The sequence below is a fragment of the Lemur catta genome, chromosome 9, assembly GCF_020740605.2.
Source record: "Lemur catta isolate mLemCat1 chromosome 9, mLemCat1.pri, whole genome shotgun sequence".
Lineage (NCBI taxonomy): Eukaryota > Metazoa > Chordata > Mammalia > Primates > Lemuridae > Lemur > Lemur catta.
In genome coordinates, this window is record NC_059136.1 from 62,379,600 (window position 1) to 62,400,935 (window position 21,336).

The 21,336-nt window shown below is 42.4% G+C and overlaps 1 protein-coding gene across 2 annotated transcripts; it reads left to right on the forward strand.

The window, feature by feature from the left end:
• Positions 1-415: 415 nt before the first annotated feature.
• TP53INP1 (tumor protein p53 inducible nuclear protein 1) lies at positions 416-20,562 on the forward strand. 2 transcript variants are annotated; one of them, XM_045560738.1, is made up of 5 exons: positions 577-667; positions 8,026-8,286; positions 8,907-9,270; positions 14,724-14,761; positions 15,750-15,839. In XM_045560738.1, exons 2-4 carry the CDS (start codon positions 8,175-8,177, stop codon positions 14,743-14,745), a joined length of 498 nt encoding a protein of 165 aa, XP_045416694.1. In that variant the 5' UTR covers positions 577-667; positions 8,026-8,174; the 3' UTR covers positions 14,746-14,761; positions 15,750-15,839. The 2 variants fall into 2 exon arrangements, with proteins under 2 accessions (XP_045416693.1, XP_045416694.1); XM_045560737.1 differs by lacking the exon at positions 14,724-14,761 and having other exon boundaries at positions 416-667; positions 15,750-20,562.
• Positions 20,563-21,336: the final 774 nt, after the last annotated feature.

Genomic DNA, 21,336 nt, shown 5'->3' on the forward strand with positions numbered 1-21,336 from the left:
CCACCGGCCAGAGTGGGGCCCTTGGAGGCGTTAGCCCCATCACTCCCCGTGTCCTTAACTGCCCTCTTACAGGACAGGAAAAACTGTTCCTGATGCCCCAAACTCTGGACTCCTCACACAGCCAAAGGGCCCGCTGAGGGCGGACGGGTGGGCTCTTCCTTCTGCTCTGCCCGCAGCCGTCCCTCCCGCCTGGCCCCTGCCGGTTCCCACGTCTGGGGTCCCCCTGCGCCCCTTCCCTCCCGCCCTTCCGCTCGCCCCAGCTTTTGTTGCCCGGGCTTGTTTCTGACTTGAGAGCGTCGCCGGGCCGGGCGCCAGGTCACGTGCGTTAGTGACAACCTCTCGCAGGGCGGCCCCGGGGCGCCCGCGCCGCCGATTGGTGGGGCCGGGCCTGGCGCGGCCCCGGGGCGGGGCGGCCGGGCCCGACGGCGGGCGGAGCGGGCGATCAGCTGTTGCGGGCGCCGCACAACAACAAAAGGACCTGGACGGGCCGGCCAGCGCGCAACACCGGGAGGGCTGGAGCCGGCTCCGCGCCCGCCGTCCGGGGACCCGAGCGAGGCGCGGCCCAGGCCGGCCGCCGCTACCTCAGCAGCCCGCGCCGGCCCGCGCCTTCCCCCGCCGAGCCGGGCGGCCGCTTCCTTCGCGCATCCCCGCGGCGGCTCGGGCCCACGTAAGTGCGGGCTGGCGGGCGGGCGTCCGGGGCCCCGGAGCCCGGCGGGTCGGGCCGCGCGCCCTGCCCTCGGGGCTCCGGCTGTGCGCTCTCCGCGCTGCTCGCTGCTTCTTGGTGTCGGCGCCGCCGGCCGGGCCGCCCACCCCGTCGGCCGGCCCTCGGCGGTCCCCGCGGCCCGCGGTGTGGGCGGCGGCGGCGCGGACACGGGCCCGGCCGAGCCCCGGCGCTGGGCGGCGGTTGGGTGTTTGGTTTCTGCCTCCTCCCCCGAGCGTGGCCTGTTTTCTTGGCCACGGCGGGACCTCCTCTTTCTCCTCCTCCTCGCTCCCCTCCACGCCTCCTCCTCCCGCACTCGGCCGTTGGATGGGGCTGCCCGCCCGGGACTCGGCCCGGGGCTCCCGGCTCCAGGACGAGCGCCCGCGGCCGCCGCTCGGGACGCATCGCTCGAAGGCAGCGGCGTCTGGGCTCTCGGCCCGGTGCCTGCCCCCGCCCTGCGCCCGTGTCCCCGCTGCTTGCCCCCCAGCGCAGGGCCGCGCACGGTAGCGCAGGAGGCCCCGCGGCGGCGGGGACCCTGCTCCGTTACCCGGCGACCGCCCCCGCCTGAGTGACCGCCTGTCCGTTGCCTGTTCCTCCACCCGACTTGATCTTACGCATCGCTATTGGAGGTTGCACCTGTGGAAAGAGCACTTTACTTTCCCGTTAAAAATTAAATCGTAATCATTTTGATCACTTGGGCTCATTGAGCGCTTAGTATGCGCCATATACTATGCTTGGGGCTTTACGTACATTATCCCAGTTGAGTCTCATAATAACTCTCTAAAGTAGTCCCAGTTATTTTATAGATAGGAAATCCGAGGCACAGAGAAATTAAGTAACTTACTCAAGGCCACACAGCCAATTAAAAGAAAATAGTGTTTTCTATTTCAAAGTTGCCGGTGAATTTTACGTGGGGATTCTTTGTTTTGATTGTATTTCCTGATTGTGTCTGCTTGGTATGTTAATTCCAATTTAGAATAAGAAAGAGCCTGTTTACATCTGTACCTCCCAAGAAGTTGGGCATCTTTGCTAAAAGCTTTTTCTGAATGCAAACATACTTTTGGGGAAAAGGGAAAAAATGTGACCCTTGGGGTCATTGAACCGAGGTCCTTATGAGTGCCCCAAGATCCTGAAGTCCCTAGCTTGGTAATTGAAATACATTTTTCATTTGCAGATGTGAAAAACACTGGGAAGCTTTGGATTTTAAGTCGCAATCACTATAATTCTGAATTGGCAGCATACTTTTCAAAGGCTCCAGCCTGGAACCAGGACCTTACTCATTTCTGTGACCAAGGTCTCTTGTTTTCTCTCCTATCTTTTGTTCTTTTCTGCAGTTGCTCCCTCCTGTGTCTCTTGGGAATGGCCCTGCTTTCAAAATTCAAGGGTAACAGGCTATGAATTACCACTTATTGCTGTCTTTGTCCACTGTCATTCAGCCTTCTGGGCAGACAGTAGTGGGTCCCTGGGGGAACAACCTCCCTTGTAAACTAGTTGAATAGACTGGGTAGGAGTGGACCAAACAAAGACAACTTTCTTGGCTTGGTTTTTCTGCAGTTCAAAATTGATTTTAAATTAGTTGAATCAGCATATTTATTTTTTAAAGTAGTGGGAGAAGTTAGGATATAAAGAGAAAGATCGTTTTGAGGCAGTTTCTCAATGAAGGTGTGTTAGTTCAGCCATCTGATATGCTGAAGCTGTCAAGGAGGCACGACTGTACACATATTTAGAAGTCAGATCATCAAAGTTGTGGGGTTTTTTTTAATTTAAAAATGTTTTCTGGAGCCACCTGCTGGCAGCCAAAACCAACTAAAAGGTGCTATTTTCTTAGGTTCTTAGAACTGGAGTTGAGGCTGGGAGCCTGAGAGATCCTGTGCAGGGAAGAGCAAGGGATTGGAATCAGATGGACTTATGTTCTAATGCCGGCCCCACCCTGACCAGCTGTCACTTTGAGCAAGTTACTTAATTTCTGAGCCTCAGTTGCCTCATCAGTAAAATGGGAAAAATAAGTACCTCAAGGCCCTGTCACATACAATAAGCAATCAGTATATTGTAGCTTTGATTATTATGTAGACATTTTATGGATGAAGAAACCCAGACCTAAAGATGCTAAGTGACTTGCTTACAGTCTCACAACTAGCTTGGAAGGAACTTGTAGTTAATATTTACTGAGTGCTTGCTATGCTAAGTGATGTATACTTAAGCCTCATGTTGGCACTATGAAGTAGGTATTATAACCATCATTCTCATCTTAAGGATGAGAAAACAGGCACCAAGATGTTAACTAAATATCCTGAATTCACACAGGTTGCTAGTAGCAGAGCCAAGATTTCAAACAGAGCAGGCTACCCCAGACTGGTCTTTAGGTACCACAACATATGGCCTCTTGGTGGGCTACCTATCTTTAAACTGAGAAAATAAATTATACTAACAAGATCTTCAAAGTAACAACTTCTTTTCTAAATTCTGAAAGCAGACTGCTCTTTCCCATGAGTATTAAACTCAGTCACCTTTCTTTGCCCACTAAGCATCTCCACTCATGTAATAATGTGAAAAACATTGATGATAAAATGTTAAGTAACAATGCAAGATACAAAATTGTGCATTCAGTAGACTACAACTATGATAAAAAGAAACCTTTATATGTAGAAGAAAAAACTAGAAGAAAATGCACCAGTATCTAACAATATTGCAACAAGGCAATGGAATAATACCTATTTTCCTTATTGATTTTCGAAACTTTTTATAATGTAGTTTTGTCCACTTAATAATGAAAAAGACATAATTTATTTTTAAAAGGGAGGAGGTGGAGATATTTTGAGTCAAGCAGAACAGGGACAAAGCTGCCTTCTTGATAATGCTTGGGCCCAAACACTTTGTTTCTTTTCTCCATCAGGGAGACGGCTAGGCCAAGGTTGGTTACAGCTGAAAGCTTGCAGGTGCCTCAGGGAACAGCAGCATTACCCCAGCTAGCCTTCTTTGCCACTGCCTCTTTGCTAAATTTCGGAGCTGTATTTGTAAATTTGTCCTCTTAGGACACATGCTTTCCCTGGAATTTTCATTTTAGTTTTATCATTGTCCTAGAGTTGTGATTATTAAAGTCAGTGACCGTGTAGGAAGGAGAGAAGTCTAAAGCTCTTTGCTTTGCCTTTCAGCTCCACGTAGAAGCAGTCCCACTGGGAACCTCCATCCCTGGGCAGGACCAAGGTTAAGAGTAGTAGTGACTGGGCAGGGACAGTCTCTGGGTCATCCATAGAAGTATAGGCCATTAAAATTTTAGGGATATTTTTCTGGAACGGCCCTGTCCAACAGAAGTTTATAATGTGAGTCACATGTATGCTTAAATTTTTTAGTAGCCACATTAAAAAAGGGAAAGGAAACATATAAAGTTAATTTTATTTAACCTAATAGTTCAAAATTATTGTTTCAACATGTAATCAATCTAAAAATTATTAATGAAATATTTTACATTCTTTGGGGGGATACTAAGTCTTTGAACTGCATTTCAGTGTGTATTTTACCCATATAACACATCTTATTTCAGATATAAAATTTTCATTTATATTTAAATGTCATAAAATTTACAGGTGAAAAAGTAGTTTCACATACCCTAGTTTATTCCAAACGTACTTGAAAGTTTTCCAAAAATTGACTTAATTATCAACTTTTAAATTTCAATGATTAAAATTAATTCAGTTTCTCGGTCACGTTAGTCACATTTCAAGTGTTTGTTTTTCTAATGTGCCCAGTGGCTACCTCATTGGACAGTTTTAGCATATGGTGGGGGATCTCTCCAACAGCCCCTTGTCTTTTGGGACACCTATAGAAAGCAGGGCCAAGGGAACTTTACATAGACCAACCTCACTTCTTTGTGCTTGAAGTTTGTGGGTAAAGGGAGTGAAGAGGCAAATCCAGCACAGTCTTCCCGCTTTTCTGAGAGACTGAGGCTCCGAAGGGCAAATTGTGTAGCTGCAGCCACTTATGATAGAGCCAGAGCCAGAATTCTGCTTATGCCCAGATCAGTGCTCCTTCCACGTCTTCCCAAGGACTCCACTGTGAGTACGTCCCACAGAGTGTCAGCAGGTGTGCCCTGTAAATACCAGCAGTGACTCAGGTGAGATGAAGGATGAGCTCTTCCCTCGCCTGCCTGGGCTTCTGAATACTCTGCCTACCTGAGGTTGGTTGTCCTTGCAGAGACATAGGAGATCTGGAGGCATCCTCTGACATTAGGAAACCAAAAGAGCATTGGGTTGTGCTGCTCCTTAGAGAGCTACTCTAGAGGAGTCTTTTCTAGAGCAGAGTTGCATATATTCCAGGCATAATGGAGGGTCTGTGCTGTGGCCAGAGGGGGCAGTTTGTGCTTGGGAACCCAGTAGCTGCCCAGCAATGACTCCTGCCTTGTAGTTGCTGCTTATCTGGCCTGGGTGGCAATGCCTTCCTCTCATGCAGCATCACAGCAGGGGACAAGGCACTCATCCAGGATGAGCAAGGGTTCCCCTGTGGTGTTCTCCCCTCCCCAACCTGTGGCTCTGGCTGCTTAGCTGATTGATGCAGGGCCAGAGCCCAGCACTGCCCTGGAGAATTGGGATGATTCTCTCAACTGTCTCAGCTGACACAGAATTGTACTTGGTGCCAATATCTGTCTCCACCACTTAAGAGAAATGGGGAAAGATTTTGAAAATATCTTTTTCCCTCCTAGCTTGTATCCTTCAAAACCTTTATTTACATCAGACCTCGTGATAGCTCATCTTTTGCGATGTAACTATCACACCACAGTGGGTCAAGCGAACTAGCTATACAGTCCACTCTTCTTGTCATTTCTCTTACATGAAACATAAAGCTGAATTTGAATTCTCATACTAGAGCTCCAGCCTTCATGATCTGGCTATGTTGCTTTCCAAAAGGTTTCAGAAAGACTGGTTATGCAAGTGACACTTCCTGTTTACCCGCTTTTAATAATTAATGGCTGAAGATGATGAATTGTGACCACAAAAGTGTTCTAATGTCATTTCTTTGAAATGTTTTACTCTCGTAGTAGTGTGCCAAACAATTGTAGCAGTCCAGTTTACACACTAGGGATTGAACCAGGAGTCTTGTTGCTACAGACTCAGCAACTTCTACAGCTAAAGGAGGTTTTAAAAGTGAACTGTCAGGAGTCTGAAATTGTGGATTCAAGGCTGATGCTTGTGATAAAAAGTGTTGATTAGTGAGATGCTTTTTACGAGCCCTGGGTGATCTCATCCATGGTTTTTTTTTTCACCCCTTTTGTGTCAACAGCTCCCAGATCTGTGCCCCCAGCTGAGACCGTACTCCTCAGTCCCAAGGCTCTGTATTCAGCGGCCTGCCAGACATCTCCAGCTGCATCATCTTGCACATTCCCCAAATTCAGCATGTCTGAAATGACTCCAACCTATACTTTCCGCAGTATTCATTTCTGTACCCCTAAATGGTCCCATCGTCCCCTCATTTGGCTAAGCCAGAAACCTGGGTGGTTTTTTCCTTGGTTTTACTTTTCCCTCTCCTTTCTTCTGGCTTACAAGGCTCTGCAGGATCTGACCCTCCGTCTGGACCTAGAGTGGTACCACAGGTGCCCTTTTCTCACTCATCTGCTGGCTTCCATGGTGTTCCTTCTCTCCCTTCCTCCATTCCCGATTTTCTCAATCACTCAAAACTAAAAGTCATTTATGGCAGGAGTATGCTCAGGTAGTGTGAGGGGCACCTGGCACTACCACTTCTGTAGCATGCGTCACCCCGGCTTGTTACACTCGCCTGTGGGAGGGCCTGGTTCACAGCTCTCTCCCCTGTGTTCAGAGCTATGCTTGATGCACCATAGGTGCTTGGTAAATGTGTGGAGAATAGCTGGCCTGGATTGAGGACTTTGTGCCAAGTACCTTGCTAAGTCTATTCCCTGCACTGTCTCATTTAACAAGAGTAGCATCAAAGAGACTGTCCGAGTTGTGGTTTTGGCAAAGTCCTGGAGGGACAATAGATTGGCTTAAACTAGGACGAGAGTTTAAATTAGAATTGAGGGAAGTAGGCAGATTCGAGCTGCCTGTGTAGCTGGAGTCCATAGGATTTCCTGATAGTTTAGATGAGGGGTTAGTGGGAGGGTGCAGAAGTTGTCAAGGGTGGTGGGATGTGGTATAATCCCAGCTCTTTGGGAGTCTGAGGGTGGAGGATCATTTGGGGCCAGTAGTTCAAGACCAGCCTGGGTAATGTAGCAAGATCACATCTCTACAAGAAAATTTTAAAAATTAGCTGGGCATGGTGATGCATGCCTATAGTGCCAGCTACTCTGGAGGCTGAGGTGGAAGGATCACTTGGGCCCAGGAGGTGGAGGTTGCAGTGAGCTATGATCATGCCACTGCACTCCAGCCTGGGCAGCAGAGTGCGACTCCATCTCTTAAAAAAAATAAAAAGGATAACTGCTAGGTTTTTAGTCTGAATAACTGCTGAGTGCTGCTGCTTACTGAGAGGGGATGTGTATGAACAAATTTGTAGGGAAAGAATTAAGTTATTTTTGGTATGTGTTCAATTTGATATGCCCATCAGGTAACCAGGTAGAAATGGATACATAAATCTGGAACTGTGCAATAAGATCAAGGCTGGAGTTCCTTATTTAGAACTCATCAGAACTACCTGAGGTAGGAACTATTGTCATCTGAAGCCCTGTAACTTCCTGACTCATATAATGAGTGAGTGGCTAAGCTGGGATTTGAACCAAGGGCCACTGATTCCAGCACCCACCTGCTGAGCCACCACACTGGAGTGGTGTTTCCAGTTGTAGGTGCTGCCAAACTCAGTCTTCTATGGTGTAAATTTCTCCGTGCCAGCTGTAGGAATTGTTTAGAAGGCCGAAGTATGCTGTACTTACAGACTTTAAATGCAATTAGGTGTGCTTACAGCCATAGACAAGAAATAGAGAGCAGAAGGGAAAGTGAGCCAGGTCAAGATGAGGGTCACCGGGCAGTGGGTCCATTGGAAGACTTCAGTTGAATATCATACAGCAAGTGCGTTAATATCTAGTTCTTACTCATCTACTTCCAGAAAAGAGATATTGCAGTTAGAAATACATTATTCAGATTCACCACTTAATTATAAAAGCACAGATGTGAAAAAGAACAACTCTTTCCCTTTTATTTCCCATTTTAAGATATTTACATGTTGCATTTCTTGTGTTTGACTCCTGTAGAAAGAAATACGTGTAGAATGTAGGCTGAGGCATATGCTTGCTTCCAAGGGTATGTGTGTGTGCATGTACTTACAACATACATACATAAAAGTATATGCTGATTTTTAAATGAGCTCCCTTTTCTGTTTTATTTTAGGGATAATGACTCTTCTTGCTGTTCACCTAAGTTGAATAAGCACCCTGTGCACTTTAATCTCCTGTCAGTACCCTCGGGCCAACTGAAGACAAGATTTTGAAATCTCAGCTGTGAAGACACCCAACCAGAGTCTCAGTCTTGCCTTAACAATGTTCCAGAGGCTGAATAAAATGTTTGTGGGTGAAGTCAATACTTCTTCCAACCAACAACCAGAATTTAGTGAGAAAGAAGATGATGAATGGATTCTTGTTGACTTCATAGGTAAGGTATACTCTGGTTAATTTTCACAGTGAGAGTGGAAACTCTTGCCTCTCCGTTTTTGCATAAGTAAACCAGTAACTGAAGGTTTTTAACCCTTAAAAGTAAACAAGAATTTGTCTAAAAAAATGGCAGGAAACATCCTGTGCCAGATAAGTCAGTGAAATTGACTAATGTCAGACTTTCCAGTTTTGCAACTCTCATAGCCTGATCAAATCAGAAGCACTTTCATAGGGAGCCCTCATGTGAGACAAGCAGGAACGCATATGGCTCATTATGTGTTTATTCAGCAGAGGAGAAACAGTCCTAAAACCATTCCTGCAAAGCCAACATACTCCATCCCATACAGTGACACCACACACACACACACACACACACACACACACACACACACACACATATCAAGTGCTCAGAAATTATTTTATAATCATTATGAGTGACTATAAATGGTTTTGTTTCTGAACTAAAGGAAGGAATGTGAGCATCAGCTAACAGTATCATCTCTTCTTTTTCTGTGCTATGAATTTGATGGGCGGCTTTACAATGACGGCTCCATGTGATGATATTCCTCCCATGGGACTCTCCAACAACAAATATGAACTGCAATGTGGACTACGATCTAGATACTTGCACTGGCTTCTCAGCAGAAGAAGAGGAAGATGATGATGATGACATCAGTGAAGAGTCACCTACTGACCACCCTTCAGTCTTTTCCTGTTTACCTGCATCTCTTGAATGCTTGGCTGATACAAGTGATTCCTGCTTCCTCCAGTTCGAGTCCTGTCCAATGGAGGAGAGCTGGTTTATCACCCCTCCCCCGTGTTTTACTGCAGGTGGATTAACCACTATCAAGGTCGAAACAAGTCCTATGGAAAACCTTCTCATCGAACATCCCAGCATGTCTGTCTATGCTGTGCATAACTCCTGCCCTGGTCTCAGTGAGGCCAACTGTGGGCCTGATGAACTTCACAGCCCAAGTAGTCCCAGGTACGTTGCAAGTATTTTACTCCGTGGGTGGTCTGCTGAGCATGCATTTTATTTATTTCTACTATAGTTCAAAGTTAAGTTCTTAGCAGATGCAAAAGTAATTTTGTTAGGGATTTATAAAGGCATTTGCATAGTGAACAAGGTGATCAATGTTATAGAAAAGCTTGTTCATTGCAGATTTTTAAAAAAGTTAGTTGTAGCGTAGCCCCAGTTATATATAATAGAGAGCTGTCTCATAAAATTCTGCTACTGACTAGAAATAGAAGACTGGTGTTTCTGCTAAGTACTTTAGAATATAACTCTGACACTTTATAGACTGGATTATCTAGGGTATCATTCAACCAGAATATTATATCTTAAAATAAAACTTATCTTCTTCTAAGTATTCCTAGCTCGGTCATATCAAATGACACCTAGCCTTTGAAGACCTTGTCTTAGAATATAGGAATAACAAACTCAGTTTCTTCCTGCTATACTCTCACAACACAGTCACACAATACTTCTGACACCAGGTATGTGGGGGGTTTTCCCTGCACACCAAGCAAGCAGTCTTCTAGCAGCAGACACCCTGTGGGTGTCCTCTGATTCAATTCAATTCTGACACTGTCTTCCTGGAGATAGTGTCAGATCCCATGGGTCAAGGGCAGTCCCCAATACTGTCCGCTACTTCTGATACTAATCACAAGCACCAAGTCATTTAACCTGTGCTGCTGACAGACCAGCTGTAAAATCAGGGTTCCTGTGAAGCCCCTCCTAGGGTTTGATTAGTTTGCTAGAACAGCTCACGGAACTCAGGGAAATGCTTCCTCACGTTTACTGGTTTATTACAAAGGTTATTAAAAAGGAAACACATGGAGATATGCCTAAGGCAGGGCGTGTGGGAAGGGGTACAGAGCTTCCATGCCCTCTCCAGGTACACCACGCTCCAGGAACCTTCAGGTGTTCAGCTATCTGGAAGTTCCCCGAACCTAGTACTTCTGGGTTTTTATGGAAGCCTCATTACATAGACATGATTGATTGAATCGTTGGCCATTGGTAATCAGCCTAACCTTCAGGGCCTCTCCCCTTCCTGGAGGTTGGAGTGCAGAGTGCTAGAGGTCCCAACCCTCTAATCCTGCCTTGGTCTTTCCGGTGACCAAATCCTATCCTGAAGCTGCCTACGGGGCTGCCTGCCATCTGTTAACCATTAGCATACAAAAAAACACTTTCCACTTTGGAGATTCCAAGGATTTTGGAATTTGTATGCCAGGAGACCTAGGAAGACCAAATATATGTTTCATAATATCACATCCACCTCCAGTCTTTGCACTTGGATCCCTTACAATAAAAGGATATATAGAGTAACTCAAAAGATACTGGCACATTACTGGAATCCCATTCAGTCATTGCTGTTCATCCAGTCCATCATCATGTTGTATGAATATGGCCTCCCAAGGTGAGGCCACTCAGGTTTTCAGGTTTCTTTGGTCTTATCAGGTTCCAAAAGCAGGAATGGTCTTGGCACAAGCACAGCTTCACCCTTTCAGGCATTTGCTATAACTGAGCTTAGAGACAATGTCATCTCTTGCTCTTAGCCTCTTTTGAGGTGTGAATGTACTATTGGATTTCTCTCAATTCATAACCTATTTATTCATTCCTTTATCCTCCTCCTCTTTATTTATACCTGAACTTTTCCACCTTTGGAAGGGACATCAGGTTTAGCCACTGTGCTGGTCTAGATTGCAGGCAGCATACTGGTCCAGCAAGTACCTCCCCCTCAGCCCACTCCCCTTCAGATGGGGTGAGGTTGCACAGGAGCAGAACTAGGGGGGAACCTTTACCACCAGGCAATGTAGCCACATTCACTGTTAGCCCCAATTTTGCCAGATGGGGTGAAGGCAAAACCCACCCCTATCAGGCCCTTAGGAATTCTGACGTAAGATTTAAAAACATAGTTACAGATTCTTACTTAGGAATCATTCCTGCCTCTAGTACTTGTTATTGCAGCCCTGGTCCTAGTACCACTGCATTGGGTAGGGGGAAAAATTGAGGTGATGTGGGGAAGAAAAAAAAATTATAGTCATTATATTAATACCAGTACGCGCTTCTCTTAGCAAGAATTGCATAGTCGTCCCAGCATCATTTCCAGCCCCTCTTCCCCAGATCAGCCAGAAAAATGGAGGAAGACCTACTGGAGACACTGCTTTAGTCCCAGTCCTGTTGAGTGTGAGTACCCACTCATGAAAGCGTGGAACGCAGCCGTTCATGCTTTTATCTCCCCCCTAATTTAGACAACCACTGTTTTACCTGCCCTTTCTACTTCTCTATCAAACTAGTATTACTCTGAGGAGAATAGCTTTCTGCCCATTATTGGACATTATGACTGTACAGTGTGTTCCTTGGTCTGAAGAAATGATGGTTGCCCGTCCAAATCCATGCAATATCTGTTTTGTTTTTTGTGGAACTCTTAAGTATTTGCATCTTTCACCTGGTATCTCTGGAGCTCAGTCCAGAGGCAGTGTCTGTTACTGTTAAGAGCCATTTGTAGCCCCCCAGGCTTGTGGGCATTACTGTCACTTGCCAGCTCTGTTCAGGGGCCTTCCCACCAGCAATCCCACAGCCATTGGCAGTCTCTGTCTTTTTTGTTGGAAGACAGAATGGTTATTATTGGCATTGTGTGCCTAGAAGGGATGTGCCTAGACTGAGCCCGTCTGCACTGCGGCAGTACCCCATATCCACTCATTTCATAGACCCAGGTGACCACCTCAAGGCCACAGGGATATCTGCTTTCAATTCCAGTCACCGTCTGAACCTGGAAGGTGGCTCTTCTGATGGGCATCGACATGTCCTACTTTATGGACTCCTCAAACATCCATAGAGCTGCACCCCATATGGGCAGCCCTTTAAAAGGCCAGGTTTTCATTGCCCTTCTGCCTGACCATGTGGCCAGACCATTGGCCACTGCTCATGAATCAGTAAAAACCCAAACAGTGGGGGCTCCACTGCTCAATTCCTCCATCACCACTAGGAGGAAAGCAGCATGCAATTCAACCCACTGAGCCCATGTGTTCTTACCTTCTTTGATCAGAGTGGGATCCTTCCAAATAGGATGTTATCTGTTCACGTTGGAACTGCCATGTACAAACCAAGCATCTCTTGGTTGGTCACTTTAGAGCTTTTATAAGTCACTGTCCAAGTGACAGTAGAATCCAGCAGTTCCTCAAACAGTTCGAGTCAGTCTTGTGGGAAAAGAGGCTCCCTGCTTATATCTCCCTTGCATTCCCTGGGTGGCATGATCCTGTATAAACCATTTCCATTTTATTATGGAACTGTTCTGGGCACTACTGTCCCTATAAGAATGTTTCTCTGATGTCACCCAAGACATCATGGGTATTTCAGGTTTCAAGGTCACTGTATGTCTTTCAGTCATAGGGGTAGCTTCAGTTAATGTCCCATAGCAAGGGTAGTAAATGCCCCTCAGGTGGAAATTCTCTAGTCCAAATTCCCAGTAGTAGTTGCTGAGAGGTGCTCACAGTCTTGCCATAAGCTCCAGTTTTTACATTCCACATGGGGCTCTCGGAGATCTTGTCCCTACCAGCATTCCAGTTTTTATTCTACACTGTGTGGGCTTGGGCAGTCTTACTGGTTCCCATTTAACATGTCCAATTAATATTGCTTGAAGGACGGATTTACATGCCTTTTGTTTCGCAGTACCAGGTAGGGGGAACATCCCCCAGGGCAGACACAGTGTTCATTCCCATAAAATATTTAGGTAAAGGAGATACAGCTTCTTTACATAAAGCCTGTTAAAACACTCCAACTCTCATAATCGTACCAATTCTTACATTTTATATTCCCTCAATCTAACTGTAGCCTGAGTCAGGGCTTCACCAATGGATCTTGGTGCCACAGTGCATGGGGCTCCGATGTCAATGAGTCCCGGTAATTTCTCCACCACCTCCTGACCGTTTTACCCACTTGTGTACATGAGGCCTTGTGTCCTCAGCAAAGGGTTGAACAAAGGGACTCTTGCCCATTTTTCAATTTTTGTCTTGATTAATCTGCCTGACTACTGCCCCAAGCAATTATTGGTCAGCTTTCTCCTAGTGCTTAGGAATTAGGCACTAACTTAATTCTTTCTCTTAGGTTAAGAATCCAGGTGTATTTAGATCCTTTGGAGCAGTTCACAATATTCCTGTCGTTAATGCTGTCATCCAAAGGGCTTTTTGGATTGTCCAGGCTCTAACTCACTAAGTGTAGACCGTTGGATATATCTTCTGCTATTTCCTGTTTTCCAAATATAAACAAAGCCCCAGTAGCCCATTGATTTGTTAACTTTACTAGGGTTTTCTGTACTCTCAAGTTTCAAGGTTGTAGATGATCTTTTATGAGGCTAAACATATTTCATTTCATTTTGCTTGTACCAAAATGAAAAACAACTTTCTTATATAACTACATGGTGCCAGTCTATATACTGGGTAAGATCTTTGATGGGAAGTGTTATTTTAACTGGCACTTTATTCAGTGCTATAAGTTTAGTAAGAGGTGTTTCAGGCATTGCAATAAAAATTTAAAATACAACTTTTTGGGCTGGGCATGGTGGCTCACACCTGTAATCCCAGCACTTTGGGAGGCTGAGGCTGATCTTGAACTCCCAGGCTCAAATGATCCTCCTGCCTCAGCCTCCCAAATTGCTAGGATTATAGGTGCATGCCATGGTGCCCAGCCATTTTTACTTTAACTGCTACCCAAACTACACTCATATGTCCCTAATAATGCCGGGAATATTTCATCTAGTTTGTCCAAGCCAGCATCCAGTCTAGGACCATGTGCTGCATCTGGTTGTCGTGTGTTTGTGGTTTCCATGCAGTGAGAATGTTGTTTTTGTACCTTGTTTGTTTTTGCACTCATAGATATAACATATAGGGTAGTTAAATATGTACTTTCTCATATATAAAGGATCAAAAGAACACAAAGAATTTCATATTAATTCTTTCTGCACATATTATAGTTTTATAATAGTAACTAAAATTTTTTTAACATCCTTATTTTTAGATTTGAAATTCTCATAAGACCTGCTAAATCAATATAGAAATCAGGTGTTACCAAAATTAGGAGGATAGCTATGTAGTAAGCATCTACGTTTTCTGAGCAAAAAATAATTGTGTCTTTCAGAAGTTAAATTGTTTCCATAGTGTCTATTGTCGGAAATAATACACGAAGCACATAAAAATAAGGTGATTTGTAATTACAGTGGGCTTTGGAGTGTGCATTTGATTGAATTTTAGCCTTTGTTATAAGTATTGTTTGTGAAGGTTTATGTGCTATCATAATCTTAAGTAATATATGTGCCTTTAATGACACATAATAAACCAGTTTTAATAAAGAAAAGTTGACCACATCCTAATAGTAAAATTAAAATAGCATTTTAAATCATACTAGTGATTTAATAGTTCACCATTTAACATTTGTAGGGCCAGGAAAAGCTGCTTATAGGACTCTCGGGCACACAGTAAGTACATCGACTTTGAGACTGTGATATGTTATCAGTCTGCACAGGAGGCGAAGGACTCACAGGCCGCCCTCCTAAAAACCACACTCTGTATATTCTTTCTCTTAGTTTCTTAATGTGATCTGCTTTAATTCTGCTTTTTAAAATAAATATATACATAAATAAAAAGATAATAGTGTTTTCCTCAAGTGATTTTAGGCAGAATGTATAACTGCCCTTCCTCTTCATGTTATATATTAACATAGTTTAGATCAATCCTGCTTGATTAGCTTTTTATATAGAAAATATATAATAATCATACTGTGTGTAGCCATATTTTAAGATTATGTGGTCTATGAAAGTCTTTATAACATTGCCATGTAAATGCTATTCCAAAATGTGCCCTGTTGTGATATAAATAAAAACTTAAAGAGTTGTTTCTATAATGAGCCATAGCTTCTGACCTAGAAAAATGGTAAATGAGTAGAATATGCGTATTGCTGTTAAATGCAGATTTACAGTGTGCTTCCTAGAACATTTTACTTATGACAGAAAATGTCTGTGAAGGTACTGTTGGCACAATACTCTCTGATCAGTAAAATTTGGGAATTAAAATATTTTCCTTTTAAGATTACAGTGAGAATTAAAGTATATAATATTTGCAAAACAGCAAATGTAGATATTCATAAATGCTAATTCCCCTCCCAGAAAAGCCTATATAAATATATGTACTCTGTAACTGAAATTCACTCAAAGTATAAAGCATATTTTTAGAATATAGTCTACTTAGCCATCTGTGGATTAAACAGCACATTTCTATTAAAAGTTGGCTCACACTCCAGCTGTCAGTCAGTGTGGTCAGAAAATAATAAACTCATCTGTCAGCCATGAGACACTAAGCTCGCATTCAACCATAAACAGTGTGGCAATTGAATTGCTAAGTAACTTTTTCAGTTTCATTAATAAGATACTTTGTTATTTAATATATCCCCACTTTTTTCTGTTTCAGAGTGGAAGCTCAAAATGAAATGGGGCAGCACATTCATTGCTATGTTGCAGCTCTTACTGCTCACACAACTTTTCTGGAACAACCCAAGAGCTTTCGGCCTTCCCAGTGGATAAAAGAACATAGTGAAAGACAGTCTCTTAACAGAAATAGCCTTCGTCGCCAAAATCTTACCAGGGATTGCCACTCTCGGCAAGTCAAGCACAATGGCTGGGTTGTTCATCAGCCCTGCCCGCGTCAGTACAATTACTAAGAATTTCAAGTTTTGTTGGTTGTTTTCTCTTGGTTTGTGCATAAGTGTGTGGATGTGTGTATATGTACAATGAAAATGTTGTCTCTTTACAGCCAACTGATGACCAATCACATAGTTTTATTCAGTGTGTTTAGACACTATCTTGAAAACTAGATTTATATGCTGTGTATCACATAATGCCTTGCTCTTAACATTTACTTTTTTGTAAATTTTTTCAGACTATTTTTGGAAACATATCAATACAATTACAGTGTTTGGTGTTTGGGGATGTCTTTAAATCTATTAAAGTGTACATGAGTTAGCATTTTAAAGACATTTCTTCCCAAGTACAAGAAGAGGCATCTTTCAATTTCATTTTGTTTTGTATTACTTAATCTTTTGAGTAAGCAAAAATTTATTCTCAGGGTCAGCCATACACTTTATTGACCAGTACTTGATAATCTTTTCTGTATATAATGAATACATTTTTACACACTAACACGAGCATTAACAGGTGATAGTTGCCATGGATATAATGGAATTATGGCTGGACTTTCTTTTGAAAGAAAACTTGATATATTTCTGTGTGTATGGGTTGTTTTTTTTTTCAGATTAGTCATGCAGTTTATTTTGGAATTCAGGTACATTAAGCTTTAGTGAACAGTGCATTCACAAATTCCAATGTGACTATGTGACGTGGTACAGACATTACAGGTGTCATGGACAAGAGCACTTGTCTCACGTGCAGAGGGATTAAATTAGACCTGTGAAATTATATCTGGAAAAATTTATGTCTATAGCTAACCCATTAGTCCAGTATTTAAGTTGTTTCGATTTCTTCCTGCCAGCTCTGCCCACTCCCCACCTCACATCAGCTGTAAATTCAGAAGTACTTGTCCAGGCACTTGCATGATTCATGTTCATATTTGCCCATGGGAAAAGAGGCTTTATATTTCCAGATACAGTGAAAAATCCTCTGCCATGGAGCCTGTCCTGCCAAGTGGCAAGCAAGGGTGAGGGGGAATTTCTGGTCATGCCTTTTGTAGCATCTAAGTGGAGAGTAACAGGTTGGCTTCCTTGACTTTTCATTTTTTTGTTTTAACTTCAGGCAAATCTTTAACCACTCTGGCCTCTGTTTCTTCCACCAACAGGGGAGTAGTGATACTTACCTCCCTCACAGAGCTGTGAGGATTGTATGCTGATTTGAAGTGGGGCTGTCCAGAACTGAACCTTGTAGGAAATTCCAAGGGCCTTTCTGCTGAATCTGGCGATGGAGTGAGGCTGAGGCAATTTCTCTGCCACAGCTGTTCTTCAGTGTTGGTGCTAAAGAGGCCAGGGTGCAGGGTTCGATTCACATGTAGGCCAGTTGACTCAGCACAGAGAAACTCTCTTCCTTACCTCTAGACAGTCACTTCCTCTTTTAGCAGTTGTGATGGGTTTTGCTGAGCCATCTACAATCTCACCAATTTCCTTTGAAATTAAGTAAATACATTTACAATCCAAAGCACTTTCTACTAACAGAGCAGTAGCATCACCTTCATAATCAAACAGCTTATTTTTCCATCTTCTCTACAACTAATTAAATGAATACACATACACACATCTGTAAAATATTTTCAAGGAAAAAAGCAGCATATAGCTATGTAAAGTATTATATTTTTCAATAACCCTGCAGCAGCTTGATGCAGGGAACCCTGGAAGACTTTAAGGGAAGAGCTGTGCTCTTTTCCAACCAGACTGGAGCACTGGTAGTTGGAAGAGGTCAGACGTGTAGCTGGGTGGTGGTTTTGGGTCGTTCTTCCACTGGCTGCAATGAGTGCCAGGATGTCTCCTTAGAACAAGTCTCGACCCCCCTTTTCTCCTGATTGCCCCTTCTGTTTTGACTTTCCCTTTATTTATTTGTTTTCTAATTAGGGGCCAAGTCCGTAAAGTTTTGTCAAACTGAGTTAGAAGTTATTTTGTTACTACTTGTGTTTACCAGAGTTGGGAGATAAGGTAGTTTTCATGAAGGTGTGTATGTTTTACATCGTGTCTGTTATAGGGTCATAGGTTGGTAACTTGAAAATAGACCAGCTAAATGTCTTCAGGATGTAAGCCTCCGAATACATGGGGTCTCTTTTTCATATATTGCATGCAAGTCGTTAGTACCTCACAAGCTACAAAAGTTCAGCCATGAGAATTTGTTTGGCAGCATGAACAGATTTGTACATACAACTGCAATGGTCTTTTTCTTTCAGATTTCCTGATACTTTAAATACATTCATATCTCTTATCAGTTATTGACTTTTTGTTTGCTTTATCTGGACCTAGCTTTTTATGCTCTGTACCTTGAAAACAAAAATTTCAGTCACTAGGTTAGGATTACACCACCACCTGTGACGTCATACTGTGGTTTCTGTGTCAGTGTCTAAAGTATTGGCACATGTAAAAATTGAAGAAAATGGTTACATAATTCAGTTGAAGTTCTTGGTCATTAGATGTTAGGCATCTACTGTGTGTAGGACACAAGGCCAATAATAACACAGAACGATGTTGACCTGTTAAATATTCTCTGAAACATGGCCAAAATGCATTTTATTATGAGCTTATATTATTTTTTCTATTGTAAATATTAGTGGTTTACAATGTGCTTTATTGAATATTTCTTAAAAATTCAAGCAGTGAGAAGTAAGACTCCTGAGCTTAGTAACTCTGTTTCTAAACTGATAACAGAATGTTACTTGGTGAAAGTCTGGAATACGTGCTGCACACAAGCAGTGCTTCGTGAATGCATTTCTTAACTTTTACAATGCACCATGTTTCTCAAAATTTGTTTTTGTTAATAAAACGTTTTATAATATGTCCTATGTTTATTACTTTTTCTTCCTCAACTAATTGAGTTATGTACTGCACTGTAAGTTGAAGATTAGAGCCATCCATTATTTATCTTCTGTGGCAATGCATTTACATGGTTAGTTGTGTGGGGAATTTTTTTGCAGAAGATGCAAAGTGATTGGATTTTTGACTTCCTATTGCAGAGACCATTTTTTAATATTAATTTCCTGAACATTTTTCCAATTCCCATGCAGACTGTTCCTGTTTACATATCTTCTCTGTTGTGTTAGTACTTTGATTCTAGTGAGAAGACAGTTTACTTAAAACTTGAGAGTGCTGTTCAGCATAGCCTATTGTTTTTGCTTCTCAAATCTGTATAGTACACTGGTTTGTAATCCTCATCTTTGTTGAAATCTGAGTTTCTTTGCCATTTCTCTTCCTCTTCAATGAAATACGTTGTATTTATATATTCTTAAGAAAAAAGAGCAAAGAAGAGTATCTTTGTTTTCCTCATTTGAGTTGGAAACAAAAAAAATGAAGGACTCCAACTAGAAGATAGACATTTGCATTTAAATAGACTAGTGGGAAAAGTTTGAGTTTCCAAGTATTAGTTTTTGTTTTTAGAATCAGTTAAGAGACTGCTCCTTGTACTAGGAGATACTAGTATATGTTTGTAATGTTACCTTAAAATTATCTTTATTTTATAAGGCCTATAAATATTGGTTAAACTCTTTTACAAGTTGGGCTTCTATCATGATGGTTGCACTGCCATCTGCCATGCTGATATATTATATAAATGGCATCCCTGTCTACTCACTGTAATGCTTAAAATTTTATATAAAATGCTTTATTTAGAAAATTTACATAATACAATGGTGTCAGCCTTGCCATGTACCAATTTCACTTGAAATTTGACACCGACTAACGTTTAGGGTGGAGAAAGAGGTACTAGAAACGAAACAGATGAGGATATCTTATTTGCAACAGTATCCTTTATGTGGGAGGAAAAGTTACTATTCAGAGGAAGGCAGCTTAAGTGGATAATGTTTTGTATATCATTGAGAATTTTCTTTGACATTTTTAAAAATTGTGTAATTGTTAAATGCCCAGTTTCGCTCTGTGTTTGCCTGAAGTTTTAGTATTTGTTTTCTAGGTGGACTTTCAAAAACCAAACCAGTACTTGGGGAGGTTAGATGTGTGTGTTTTCAGGCTTGGAGTGTATGAGTGGTTTTGCTTGCTTTTTGGTTGCGTTTTCCTCCAGAGATGTTGAACTTTAATCAATACTTGTGTGTGTTATTAAAACAAAAAGTGGCTTTGTTTTTTTTCTCAAGTAAAATTGTGAACACATTCGCTTTTCAATGGCAGGGCATGAGTTATGGAGACTGAAAAGTATTGTAGAGTGTATTATGTGCCTTCTTAATGTGTTTCTGGACACAAAATTTTTTTTTTCATCAACTTGAAAACTCAAAAGGGACATTTGGTTAGGATATATACTGTGTATCAATCTATGCATAAATGGCAGCTTGTTTTCTTGAGCCACTGTCTAAATTTTTTTCTGTTTTTATAGAAATTTTTTATACTGGTTGGTTCATAGATGGTCAGTTTTGTACACAGATTGAACAATACAGCACTTTGCCAAAAATAAGTGTAGCATTGCTTAAACATTGTGTGTTAACACCCATTCTTTGTAATTGGGTTCCGTGGTGCATTTTGCACTACCTGGAGTTACGGTTTTTAATCTGTCAGTAAATAAAATGTCCTTTAACTTCATGAAACTTGTTGAATTCTTTTATCTTTATGGTCATTAGTCTTAAAAGTAAGCACAACATAAAATATTTGCTGTTTAGTTTTGGTTGTCCAAGTCCAAAAGATGTATTTAATATGCACCTTAAATACTTTTTTAAAACTGTATATAAAATTAGTGCATTAAGATTTTCTTTTACATAAAATGAGTAATCTTTTAAGCAAACAGGAATTTGAAGGTGGCCCCAAAATAGTACCTTATCCTCTTATCAATCTGGGTTAAAAAACAAATATAGAATTTATTACCCTTGTTCTTAGCCTTTTTAAGCTAGCTTGGTGAATTCCCAATGGATCTTCTCCCAGATGAATGGAGATACATCTCACAGAAACGTTTTAGGACACTATGGCCCCTATTGTGGAGCTCTGGCTTAAATAGGCCAGTAAACATTCAGAATACTTGAACAAGAAACCCAAAGAATAACTCCCATGTGAATGAGTCCTTGGGGAAGATCAGCGTTCTGGAACTATAGCCTATTGCGAGACAGACTTTTATTATCTCTGAGCCTCTCAGCTAGATGAAAAGACGGCGGGGTGGGGTGGGGCGGCAGGGATTGGAACCAACCTAACATGAAAATAAGGTCATGAAAGTTGACTTGGGAAAGAGCAGGTTGAAGTGAAAGCCCCTACTCTAGAACAGCGGGAATGGCTGCTGCTGAGAAGTGTTTACTGGGCCCACTTAGGAGGTGACCAGAGTTCCAAGGAATCTGGCAGCTTGGTCATGTTTCCAGGGCATGACTACAC

Coding starts and splice junctions, on each gene's coding strand:
- TP53INP1 (XM_045560737.1), top strand. CDS start 8,175: ATGTTCCAGAGGCTGAATAAAATGTTTGTGGGTGAAGTCAATACTTCT. Junction 8,287..8,906: donor GATTCTTGTTGACTTCATAG/GTAAGGTATACT, acceptor ACTACGATCTAG/ATACTTGCACTGGCTTCTCA. Junction 9,271..15,749: donor CACAGCCCAAGTAGTCCCAG/GTACGTTGCAAG, acceptor TTTCTGTTTCAG/AGTGGAAGCTCAAAATGAAA.